The 13,237-nt window shown below is 41.2% G+C and overlaps 1 protein-coding gene across 3 annotated transcripts in view; it reads right to left on the reverse strand.

The window, feature by feature from the left end:
- Positions 1 to 7,309: 7,309 nt before the first annotated feature.
- Positions 7,310 to 13,237, reverse strand: part of SCARA5 (scavenger receptor class A member 5) — a 134,990-nt gene continuing 129,062 nt past the window's right edge. For 2 of the 3 annotated variants that reach the window (XM_060184889.1, XM_060184888.1), the window contains exons 8-9: positions 12,638 to 12,835; positions 7,310 to 9,525 (exon numbers count right to left, since the gene is read on the reverse strand). In XM_060184889.1, the coding sequence (XP_060040872.1) occupies positions 9,389 to 9,525; positions 12,638 to 12,835 (335 nt within the window). In that variant the 3' untranslated portion in view covers positions 7,310 to 9,388. The remainder of the gene's footprint in view (positions 9,526 to 12,637; positions 12,836 to 13,237) is intronic. The other variant, XM_007517253.2, reaches the window with a different exon arrangement.

Consider the following 13,237-nt stretch of genomic DNA (forward strand, 5'->3'; position numbering starts at 1 on the left):
ATTTACTTATTTATTAAAGTATTTTTGTTGCTGTTTATTGTCAGTCAATTCACTATGAGTTTATATGTTTTCAATCACTAGGGCTTCACCACTCTGGGCACTTTTTAGAAATTTTATTAGTGATTTAATATTGATTTACAAAATTATAAGACAACAGGGGGATAATTCCACATCATTCCCACCACCAGAGTTCTGTATGCTTTTTCTCTCCATTGGAAGCTACAACATTTCTCCTAAGGTTGCAGATATGGGTTAACTATTATTTCTACAATTGTCTGTCTATATTTGTATATATTTCCCCATGTCCCATCTTCTCTTCCTTTCCAAGTCATACCTACACCTATTACTACTTCCAAATGTTCCTCCCTTTTTCCTCTTCTCTTTTCCAGGTCCTGATGAAGCTGGAGTTCATAGCCCTCTGGTCAGCTCCCTCTATCATTTTTCCTGCATGGGGAGCATGCACCAAAATTCTTTTTGGGGTGCAGAAGGTGGGAGAGCTGGCTTCTGTAATTGCTTCTGTGCTAGACATGGGCATAGGCAGGTTGATCCATACAGTGCTACATGTATCTGTCTTTTATCTTTTCTTTTTTAAAAATTTTTATTTATTTATTTTACCAAAGCACTGCTCAGCTCTGGTTAATAGCGGTGCAGGGGATTGAATCTGGGACTTCAGAGCCTCAGGCATGAAAGTCTTTTTGCATAACCATTATGCTATCTATCCCTGTCCTGTATCTCTCCTCTCTTCCCTTCTCTATTTCTCACCCTCTGTCAAAAAAAGAAAGAATAAATGGTCACTGGGAATAGTGGAGTTGGACAGACACTAACTCCAGTAATAGCCCTGGTGGCAAAAAATAAACGCAACAATATGCTATTATTATCTTTGCTCCTCTATACATAATGTTTTCTCCTCTCAGACTGCTTTAAGATGTTTCTATTTATCAGCAGGTTCAAACAATTTCACTGTAAAATACCTTAGTGTTGAGTTTAGTTATTTTAATTGTGTTTGGAGTTTGTTGAATTTTGTGGTTCTATTGTTTTCTTTAAACCAAATTTGGAAAAAGGTCAGCCTTTACTTCCTTAAATATTTTTCTGTCTCTCCCTCCACCATGACCTCCATTTATATGTATATGTATATGTGTGCTTACATATGCATATATATATGTACTTTATTTGCCACTTAATGTTTTCCCACAGCTAACTTATTTCTTAAAATTTTTTTTTTTGGTCTCTTTTCCATTTTGGCTTATTCCTTTACATTCACTGAGCCTTTCTTCTGCAGTGTCTTAATATATTTGTTGATAATCCGAGGGTCTTTTCAACTCATTCTAATGTTTCTGCTATGGTATTTACTATAATAGAATGAGTAGCAAGTGAAGGTTCTGGATTTTATATAGGGACTGTCAGTCTAACAAAATCCCCGCATTAAGGGAGAATCATGTGACACCTGATGGGAGCTGACTGAAGGCACAGTGTTTAAGAGATGAGCTGGCACACGGGCCACTCATGAAAGTGACCTACTCAAACATTCCTGCCTTTGATAATGGAATCCGTGTCATCAGAAAATACGACTGCCTGGAATTGGAGACAAGAAGTTGACAATAGGAGAGGGTTTTCACTCTTTATAATAACATCCTATTAATGTATCGATGTACACTCCTATTAATTTGTAGTCATATAAATCGCTACTTAATATGAAAGGGGAAAATTGATTGTATGCCTCAAACTTAAAAATATATATATAGTAACATCCCTGATTCTATCATTTTCCTTTGGGTTTTTTACATAACAGAGCCTGAAGTTTTTGGACCTTAACAACTGTTGAATCCTTATGAAAAAACAGAAAAAAAAAATGTTGGTGGTGTTAGTTTCTAGAAAAATCTAACTCCTGTCTTGATTTTCCTACAAGTTCCTTCCCATCCCTAATCTCATACTCAGCCTGAAGCCACTCCCTTAGAACACACCCTCCCTTTGTATATGCAGATAGAACCCACCTGATTTTTCTCCTTAATATCCAACACTAAGGTACCAAAGAAGGATCATACATATATAATTTTTAAATATTTATTTATTCTCTTTTGTTGCCCTTGTTTTATTGTTGTAGTTATTATTGTTGTTGTCATTGTTGGATAGGACAGAGAGAAATGGAGAGAGGAGGGGAAGACAGAGAGGAGGAGAGAAACATAAACACCTGCAGACCTGCTTCACCACCTGTGAAGCGACTCTCCAGCAGGTGGGGAGTCAGGGGCTCGAACCGGGATCCTTAAGCCGGTCCTTGCACTTTGCGCTTAACCTGTTGCACTACTGCCTGACTCCCCCAAAGAAGGATCTTAAAAGACAGTTTGTTAAGATATCTTTAGGGCTGATGACATAGCTCACTTAAGTAGTGCACTGCTTTGCCATGTGTGAGACCTAGCTTTGAGCTTGGACCCCACTTCACTGAAGGAAGTTTTGGTGCCTATTTGGACTATCTATCTATCTATCTATCTATCTATCTATCTATCTATCTAACTATCTACTTATAAAATAAGGATGAGGCCAGATGGTGGCACACCTGGCTGAGCATACATATTACAATGCACAAGGACCCAGGTTCGAGCCCCTAGTCCCCAACTGCAGGAGGAAAGCTTTGCGAGTGGTGAAGCAATGCTGCAGTTGTCTCTCATTGTCTCTCCCTCTCTTTTTCTATTCTCTTGATTTCTGGTTCTATATCCAGTAAATAAATAAATAAATAAATAAAGCTAAAAATGTTCTTTAAAAATATATTAAAAAATAAAGATATGTTTCTTTGCTTCCCAAGAAGTAGTGCAGTAGATAAAGCAGTGAACCTGTGGGCATGAGGTCCTGAGCTTGATATCTGGCATCACATTTGCCAGAGGGATGCTCTGGTTCTTTCTCCCTCTCTCATTAGTTAATCTTAGAGGGGAAAAAGATGTTTCTTAACTGCCTGGTTTTCTGTGTTCATGCATAACTATGTCCTAGAAACACATGGAAGAAATAAGCAATTGTCTGATTCTAACTTGATAACTTGGGAAATAAAGTTCAGCATGAATAATAAATGACTCTTCATTTTGATTTAGGAAATGCTAGTCCATTTGCCCTGATTAGCATATCTTTTGGTGGAACCTGCCTGACATTCTTCTTTGCACACATTTATACAGCTCCAAAGGTCAAGCCACTTCCTCCTTAGTCCAATTTGTGACTCAAGAATAAATATGTCAGATGGTTTTATCAAGAGAAGAGCTTATGCTCAAAAGTGATTTGGTTTGAAATCCTGTGCTAAGGAGAAAAGATTTTAGGAATAATCTGAAACAGACTAAAAAGGTGTTCAGTAATAATAATAAAAAAAGTCTAAAATACTTTGAATCAGGTAGATAAATCCTTGTTGATCCAAAGCTTCACCTTTGCCCAAATGGTTTAAATGCTGGCAAAAAAACCTCCTAGATCTTCTAGAATTGGCTGGGCAGGAGCACAGCTCTGTTTTACCAAAATTTGTAGATCTTTGAAGGATCAGGATCAGAGGGAATCTGATAGTCTTTTCTCTCTCTCTCTCTCTTCCTTCCTTCCTTCCTTCTCTCCCTTCTTTCTTTTTTATTGGGGGGCACTAATGGATTACAGTACAATTGTTGACACATGTACAACCTGACATCTCCTTGTGATAGGTGTCTGGAAAAAAAAAAAACTCACTACCAATTTAGGGCATTTTTCCACCAACATGAACCAGGAACTCAAAGCTATTATTACCCAAGCCCTTCCTTCCCCTTCCCTTTCCAGGGGATCTTTTGCTTTGGTGTAATACACCAAACCCAATCCAAGTTTCACCTTATTTTTTCCCTTTCTATCCTTTAAAAATTTTTTTAAAAAATAATTTTAAAATATTTATTTATTCCCTTTTGTTGCCCTTGTTTTTTTATTATAGTTATTACTGTTGTTGTTATTGATGTCATCATTTTTGGATAGGACAGAGAGAAATGGAGAGAGGAGGGGAAGACAGATGGGGGAGAGAAAGACAGACACCTGCAGACCTGCTTCACCACCTGTGAAGGGATTCCCCTGCAGGTGGGGAGCCGGGGGCTCAAACAGGGATCCTTATGCCTTGCGCCATGTGTGAGCTTAACCAGCTGAGCTACCGCCCAGCTCTCTATCCTTCTTTCTTAAGTTCCACCTATGAGGGAGATGATCCAGTATGTAGACAATCTGAGAGTTCTATTTAGGTTGGTCCATCATTAAACAGAATTTGCTCTTGAGGGGGCCAGGTGGTGGTGCACCAGGTTAAGCACACACATCACCATGTTCAAGGAACTGGTTTGATTCCTTCCCTCCTCCCCACCTGCAGGGAGGAGGCTTCAAGAGTGGTGAAGCATGTGTCTCTCTGTCTCTCTATCTCTCTCTCCCTTCTCAATTTCTATTTGTCCTATCTAATAATAGCAAAAAAAAAAAAGAAAAGAAAAAGTAATGGAGTCAGCACCAAGCCCTAGCAATAACCCTGGTGGCAATTAAAAAAAATTGCTAGTCATAGCAGCACAATTTGTAATAGCCAAAACCTGGAAACAACCCAGGTGTCCAACAATAGACGAGTGACTGAACAAGTTGTGGTCTATATACACAATGGAATACTACTCAGCTATTAAAAATGGTGACTTCACCGTTTTCAGCCCATCTTGGATGGAGCTTGTAGAAATCATGTTAAGTGAAATAAGTCAGAAACAGAAGGATGAATATGGGATGATCTCACTCTCAGGCAGAAGCTGAAAAACAAGATCAGAAGAGAAAACACAAATAGAACCTGAACTGGAGTTGGCATATAGCACCAAAGTAAAAGACTCTGGTGTGGGTGGGGGGAGAGTACAGGCCCTGGAAAAGGATGACAGAGGATGTAGTGGGGGTTGTATTGTTATGTGGAAAACTGAGAAATGTTATGCATGTACAAACTATTGTATTTACTGTAGAATATAAAACATTAATTCCCCAATAAAGAAATTTAAAAAAATTGCTATTGATATACTGTGGATAGTGCATTGGGGTCCTTTTGTTGCAGGTGATTAAACACAACACTTTTTATTCCTGTAAGCACATTAACAAGACTCAGATATTTTGTATAGCATAATTGATCTATGATCAACATTTCTGCAATCCTCAGAGTTGATCTCCTGTATCCTAGTACTGTGGTTGCTTTGACTCACTGTGGTGACATAGAGTGTAGTGTTTAAGTGTTTTTGGATTTAGGTCCTAACTTCTCCATTTACTGCATGATGTCAGAGCCCAAACCTTCTCCAGACACCTGGAACTTGAATGATTAGAGCAAGTAATTGGGCTGGGGAGATAGTATAATGGTTATGCAAAAAGACATTCATGCCAGAAGCACAAAATCCCCAAGTTGAGTTCCCTGCACCACCATAAACCAGAGCTGAGCAGTGCTTTGGGGGTGGGGGTTGGGAGAGCTTGAACAAGAGATTATGAAGATAAAGGGATTTTACCTATGTAAAGGGCTGAAAGCCCACCCTATAGTACATGGTCAAGGAATGTTAACTGTTGTTTATGTCACATCATCCCTACTTATCTACTGTTACTTTTGTTGCATGATAAAAACTGCCCACAAGACTTATACTCACATAGCTCAAGTCTACTGTCAGCTTTTCCAAAATCTGTGTTCCAAATACGTGAAATAACCACATCAGTATCAGGTGCTAGTATTATTTATTTTAACTGGTACTTTAAACTTTCTTTTAAAATATTCATTGATTTTTATGAGAGACAGGGAAACCAGATCACTGCTACAACAGAAGTAGTGCTAGGGATCAAATCTGGGGCTTCACACATGCTTTCTGTCCACTGAGTCATCTCCCAGGCTGTGTGAAATTTTAAGGATTTGTTATAAGGCATTTTATATACTGTTTTGAAGAGATGGGCTTATAGTCATAGTGTTTAACTATTCCCATTTACTATTGTTGAATGTTTGTAGAATCAGAGTCAACCTGTGCTTTTGTAGTAAGACAAGGGTTGAGAAGGAAGTAAGCTAAGCAGGAAGTCAGAATCTTCTGTTTTGGAGACTTGTTCATTTTAAAGCTGCTATGTATATATATATGTTATTTCCTTGTTACTTCTCCTTAGCTTAACTTGACCTGTTCTAGGTAGAACCAAAAATAAGTCTTGGAGCTGAACTTTGAGGGAAACTGGTAGGAAGACTTGAGTAAACATGATGAGGAAGTCCTTTCTCACCCAACAAGTCTTTTTCCAGAGCTAGTTTCTGCTAAATCCTCGAACTGTTTTTATTATGGAGTGTCTTCCTTGATGATTCTCTTCAACTAGATAGTGCACTCAAGAATTTTGCTTCAGGTCACAAGGCAATCACTGCCAGAATTATCTCCCTCTATCATAACTAGAAAATTGCCAAAAATATATTGGGTGAACTATTTTCTGCCCTATTATCAGACTCCTTAGAGGATAAAAAAAAAAAAAAAAGGATGTCTTCTTTGTAGCTTTTCTCTGTTGAATTCCTTTGGAAGATTTTGACAGCCTATATAGCAAGCTTGGAAACTTCCAGTGTTCCCAGAGGTGCCAGCTATGAGTGTGTGACCAGAACTGTGGCACTTAGGTCCTGTACCTTGGAATGTCCACCTCTCATGAGGTGATAAGGCTCCATGATATCAAAAGTTTTATTTTAACCCCAGATCTGTGACATATATATATTGCTGGATAGAAACACATCTCCAAGTGAGAAATAGGTATTCTTTTTTTTTTTTCTACTCAATACAAAAGCAAGTATTTCCCAAGGTTGGTCTTGATGTTGTTTTATGATACTTGAAACTTTTTCCTTATGCTTCCAAATATGACTGGTGACAGCTTGTTCTGTCGTCTTTTCATTCCAACTGTGTCTATTTGTCTTCCATGAAGATTAAGGTAGCTTCTTCTTCTTTTTAAACTAGAGTATTTCCTTTTTCATTTTAATTTTTAAAAAAATTATCTTCATTTATTGGGTAAAGATAGTCAAATATCGAGAGGAGAGGGGAATAATAGAGAGAAAGAGAGGGAGAGAAAAAAGAGAGAGACCTACAGCCCTGCTTCACCATTCGCAAAGCTTTCCTTCCGTTGGTAGAGACCAGGGGCTCAAACCTGGGTCCTTGTGCAGTATACCATGTGTGCTCAACCAGGTGTGCCACCACCCAGCCCCTTTAAAATAGCTTCTCATAAGCTTCCCATTCTACCAGTTCCCTATTGAAAGATAATATGAGCACCCAATGTTCACCAGTCCCTCTCATCCACTGGGTTTTCATGAGAAAGAATGTGATGGAAAACTTATTAGTGACATGTGTTTTTTTTTTTTTTTAACTTTATTGAAACTCTTACAAAAGGTCGGATATACTTTAGGCCAGGCCTAATTTCCTTTAGTCCCTGAAATGCAGGCCCATGGTTGTCCCCATGTCCTCTTAAATAGATATGTAAACTTTTACTTTAAAGTTCAAACAGTTATCACTGATGTTTTTATTGCATACACAACAAGACAACCCCCCCCAAAAAAAAATAAAAATAAAAAGGCCAAGATAGAAATTCATATGGGTCTTCATTGTTGGGTAATTAGATTCTTTGCCAGAACCCATTGGGAATGATCTTTCCATCTTTAGTATTTTCTTTTATTAATACAAATGTTGCAGGGTGCTGAGCTATGCAGTAAAGAGTGCTGTATTTATATACGTATACATATATTGGTCCCAGAAAGAGATGCATGGGTACACGTGTATTATGTAAACATAGCAGTTGGTCAGGAGGAGAGTCTCTGATGATGACATTAGTGAATAGTAAAAGCATATTATAAGTAGAGAACAACCAATAACATATACTTTGTCACCCAGGAACTTTGCTGGTCTGACACTCAGAAGGTCCCAGGTATCACCTTCCCCAGGCAAGTTGATGTTACCCATCATGGCAGTGTGTATGTCTCCATGGACTGAGCTGTGACTCCTCCAAGTGTGGTAGGCCTGTTCTCACTCACCACCATGTAGCTCCCTAAGTCCTAGAACATGTACAGGTGCATGTTAACCCCATTCTCATGTCAAAAGAAGAATATGATCTTCCTGTTACAAGGAGAAGGGTACCGAGACCACATGTCTCCCCTCTGTTCCAGAAATTATAGGGAATCCTCATTTCATGTCACTCCTGTAGGATCCATCAAGATATATACTTTCCTAACCCCATTACAGACAAGGAGACCTAGAATATTCATTGCCAACACTTCCAAACAGCTCTCAGGCCCAGCCAATATGGCTTTAACCTTGATGCCAGACACTGAGCGTCAGTCTCAGGGTCTCAGTCTTGCCCAAATAGGCCCTAGTGGCCCACCAAATCAGCTTCTCTCTCTGTGTCTGTCTGTCTGTCTGTCTCTTCCAGAGTACTGCTCAACTCTGGCTTACGGTGGTGCAGGGGATTGAACCTGGGACTTTGGAGCCTCAGGCATGAGAGTCTTTTTGCGTAAGCATTATGCTATCTACCCCTGCCCCAAATCAGCTTTTCTCTTAAGCCAATAGTTGACCTGGGAGCTGGTCATGTCTTATCTTGAACTCACATCTATAGTTTCAGGAATATGTCAACATTTAGTCACATGTCTCAAGCCCAAGATGCTTTTGAAGTCTAAGGTTCAAGTAGAAACATTGGCCAGCCTTTCTCAATCTTTAGACTTGTGGGCCAGGTGAATGGATCAATGCCCCCTGGATGTCACAACTCACTCAGGATAGCAGCAGAAATGGTGCAAAGTGGACAGATGAGTTTAGCACCCAAGAAAGAAAGTAACACACATGGTTGTTGCTCTGTGAACGCTCATTTCAAATCCAGATGGATTCCTGCACGAGACTTGTGTCATTCTCTTGCTCCTACAGCTGGTCTCTCCTCTTGGTTAGTTCCCCCAAACTAATAAAGAGTGTGCTGAGCAAAGCCAAGAGGGAAAACAAAATGACTCAGCTTTGTCTCTTGCCAGAGAGGAGATGTCTAGGGTCTTGTCATAGAGTTTGGGAATGAGCTACAGAATAAATGGTCTATTGCCCCTCTCTCTATCTTTGCTGCTGCCTTGTCACTGGTATGGTCTCAGCATTCATCTGGCACCAAAGGGAATATGGCCAGGGAAGCCCCTTGCCTGGCCTCTGGAAGACTGAGCAATTAGAGATCCAGAGACTAGGGTCCCACACACAGGAACTCTGGAAAGAGGAAGAAACAGATGTGGATGCCAGAGTTGCACTTGGGAGATGTCCCAGGGGAGAATAACAGCAGGCCACCATGGTCTCAGAATGGAGATATGAAAAGGAGAGGGTGCTGGACTAGGTAGTAGAGCAGTGTGGAGATCAGGGGAGACTCCAAGCAATGCCCCCCCCCCCCCCGCCAAGAAAATAGGCTGTGGCTGCTTTCAGTGTCTGCTGCACGTCACCCCTGCATCCTCAGCGTGTCCACAGTTTGTCACCCCCCACTTGGAGAAGCTGCAGTGGAAGATGGTGTCCTCTGAGCCCTTGCAGGCGACATCGTCCATCCAGATCCTCCCTGTGCCTGTGGAGAAAAGTCAACATGGTTTCTGGTTTCTGAGTAGGAACATTGCTGGGTCTGACCTTGACCTGGGTGGTTCTGGGTTTTGATGATCATTCTTTTTTTTTTATAAAGATTTTTTAATAAAGATCTTTTTTTTAAATAAAGATTTCTCTCTTTTTTATAAAGATTTTAAAAATATTTATTTATTAATAAGAAAGATAGGAGGAGAGAGAGAAAGAGCCAGACATCATTCTGGTACATGTGCTTCCAGGGACTGAATTCAGGACTTCATTATATATATTTATATAATATATACTACATACTACTTACTAGATACTACATACTATATACTATATGTATATATATCTCAGACCATTTTCAAACCTGCACTTCCTCTAAGCACACTCACATTATTTATTATTTAGATTCAGTTTGATTTTTTTTTCTTAATGTGTTGCCAGGGAATGGAACCCCAGTGAGCTGGAGAGCTCTCTTAGGGGAACAGAGAACACCAATTTTATTTATTTATTTATGAGATGGAGAGACACCAAAGTGGGGTAGGGGTAGATGGCATAATGGTTATGCAGAGAGACTCTCATGCTTGAGGTTCTAAAGTCCCAGGTTCAGTTCCCAGCACCACCATAAGCCAGAGCTGAGCAGTTCTCTGGTAAACAAACACTGAAGTGCCACTTCACTAGCCATGGAGCTCTCCCAGTGCCATCCTGCATGCTCCTATGTGGTACCACCTCTTAAACCAGAGCCTCACACATGGTATGGTGCTTGCTCTGCTGGGTAAGCTATCTCCCAGCCTCAAACTAGACATATTTAGCAGCAGACAGGAAAACCCTTAAGTCATGAATAATTAGGTCACTTCCCAAAAATCCTAGGGCCGCAGAATCCTATTTGAGTTTTGCCTGTATCTGGCCCTGTTCACCCAGATGGTAAGAGTATCAACCTTCTGGTCTGAAAATACCTTCCATGTAGGGGACAGTGGTGCTTTAGCTGGTTCTCCCAAGGTTGTCTTTGGTTCTAGATGGCTATGCAGGTCCTGGATGGTAGGAGCCCATTTAGAAACTCTCTGGAAAGATGACTGAGCCTTTGAGTAGCTTAGAATTTTGACCTCCTACTATGGTCCTACACAGCACAGCTTCCACCCACTACTGCTTTCTGGAAGTGCAACAGGACCTAGTAAGTCAGAACCCATATTTTAACCACAAGATTATGCTTTGAAATGTGAGAAACATTGATACAGAAGACGCAGGATTTTTATGACAAACAGCACAAACCTTGATTCAAGTCTCAGTCCCAAGGGAAGACATTTCAGTTTGAAGATTGGGAAGGGAGTCTTAAAGTAAGGCAAGCTGGGTGTTAAACCTGACTAAATTCCTGGTAAATGAGCATAGTTGGTCACTCCAGCACCCAAACTTGTTAGGTCTCTCAGTGGCACCAAAAAGCATAGGGCTGCCGGCCATGAACTGGGTTCAGCACCACAGACTGTAACAACCCAGGCAAGATAAATGAGGCGATAGTTCCTACTCTGAGTGGATAGATCCACTCAGAGTCCTTTAGAGAAGGTGGCTCAGGGAGTGGTACCCTGGCCTGATCTTACTCTGTCTTTTTCCACCCCATCTCTCAGCAGTGGGCTGACCTATCCATTTATTTATTTATTTTAAAGATATTATTAATTTTTATTCATGAAGAACGATAGGAGGAGAGAGAAAGAACCAGACATCACTCTGGTACATGTGCTGCTAGGGATTGAACTCGGTACCTCATGCTTGAGAATTCTGTGCTTTATCCACTGTGCCACCTCCCAGACCACCAACCTCTCCTTTTAGAGCAAATGTCAGCTCTGTCTGAAGTTAAAACTGTAAAATGCTTTCACTCTTTTTTGAATGGCCTGGAAGAAATTTCTTTGTAGAGAACACCACAGAAATGTCTAAGGCACCTCACTAAGTGGTTTAGATATCTCTTGGTTGAGCAGTGACTGCCAGCATCTATTCTCAAGAAATGAATTCACAGCCCTGGGAAGAGAGCCCTCATTTCTCTATCCTCCTGGATGCTGTCTCTCCCCTAGTGCCTTTTCCCTGGCTGGAAACCCTCTGGGTCTTACACAACAAGCCCTTTGGGGCCAAGCAATAATTTGCAGATTGAATGTCTCCTGGAAAACACATCAGTTTACAAATTACCCAGGAAAAGACTCTGGGCTCAAGATCTCTGAGGGATTAGTCACACCCAAAGCAAATAAAGAAGTCAATAAAAGAGCTGGACAAACACACAACAGGCCTGAAGTTATCAGCTTAAATGCATATATAGGATCTGGAAATTCCAAAAGCTACTTGGTATTGAGCCAGGGAATTCTGGCTAGTGGATGAGCTGATAAAATGGGGGAGTAGAGGGGGAAGTCAGAAGCCCTGAATAACTACTACTACTACTTCTTCTTCTTCTTCTTCTTCTTCTTCTTCTTCTTCTTCTTCTTCTTCTTCTTCTTCTTCTTCTTCTTCTTCTTCTAGCGTTTGCCCTTCTTCCGTAGCCAGTTAATAGCTTTGAAAGTGACTGGGATCCATGTGGATTCAGTTGGCTAGGAAGGATCGTCAGTTTCCCCAATGAATGGGTACTCACAGGATGCACCACGGGAAGGTCGATCCAATGCATATCCTGAATAACTGAGTTACTGCAACAACTGGGCAGCACTGAGGGGTAAGTAATATGCAACTCACTCCTGTTCATTATATATCAGAGAGGTTCCCACTCCCAGAACTGTGGGATCCTTTCACAGTTTTCACTTTTATTTTAAATAGATAGATACCACTGCACTGATGCTTCCTTCAGTGTTGTGGGTCAGCTTTAAACTGTAACAAAAATTTAGTGGGGTAAGTGGGAGGGGCCCTAGAAACGAGCCACAATTTACAACCCAACATGGAGAAGAGACTCAGCAAGAGACAGGAAAAGACAGTTAATTCAAGGAAAGGAAGCCTGTCTGGATACTCTGCCTGGAGACAGCCAACTTTCCCAGGGGACAGTGAGCTCTCATTGCAGGGAATGAAGGCTGGAATCCAGGTGACAGCTTGGTGGCTGTGGAAAGGACTAGAGCTTCTAGGATTTCTCCAGAGCACATTGCGGAGCACCTTACCTTGTCCAAATCGAGCAGTCCGGTACACCTCCTGTGCACCTCGGAAGCCCAGCATGCGGCACGCCACGTCCCCATCCTTCTTGTCCCAGCCATCATCGCACACGGTTCCCCAGCGTCGGTCGTGGAATACCTCCACACGACCCTCATGCGGACCCGAGCCGTTCACTAGCCGGATCATCACTGCCTCCACGCTACCTGCTTGGGGCAGCACAAAGTCACTGACATGCTCAGGTGGGGAGCGGTGGACCCAGGGACCTCCCCCAACTTCCCTCTCTCTACCACAGAGGCCAGAGAGGAGGACTGAGGCTACAGTAGAGGTTAGTAGAAACTGTGTCCTATCTTTTCTCTATCCCTTCTAAAATAAGCAGACTATTTTTTTTTTACTTTTTCTTTATTTCATTATTTTTTTAAAAAATATTATATTTATTTATTGGATAGAGGTAGCCAGAAATTGAGAGGGAAGGGGGTGACAGAGAGGGAGAGAGACAGAGAGACACCTGCAGACCTGCTTCACCACTCACAAAGCTTTCCCGCTGCAGGTAGGGACTGGGGGCTCAAACCTGGGTCCTTGTGCACTGTAATGTGTGCACTCAACCAAGT

This window comes from Erinaceus europaeus, chromosome 2 (assembly GCF_950295315.1).
Source record: "Erinaceus europaeus chromosome 2, mEriEur2.1, whole genome shotgun sequence".
Classification (NCBI taxonomy): domain Eukaryota; kingdom Metazoa; phylum Chordata; class Mammalia; order Eulipotyphla; family Erinaceidae; genus Erinaceus; species Erinaceus europaeus.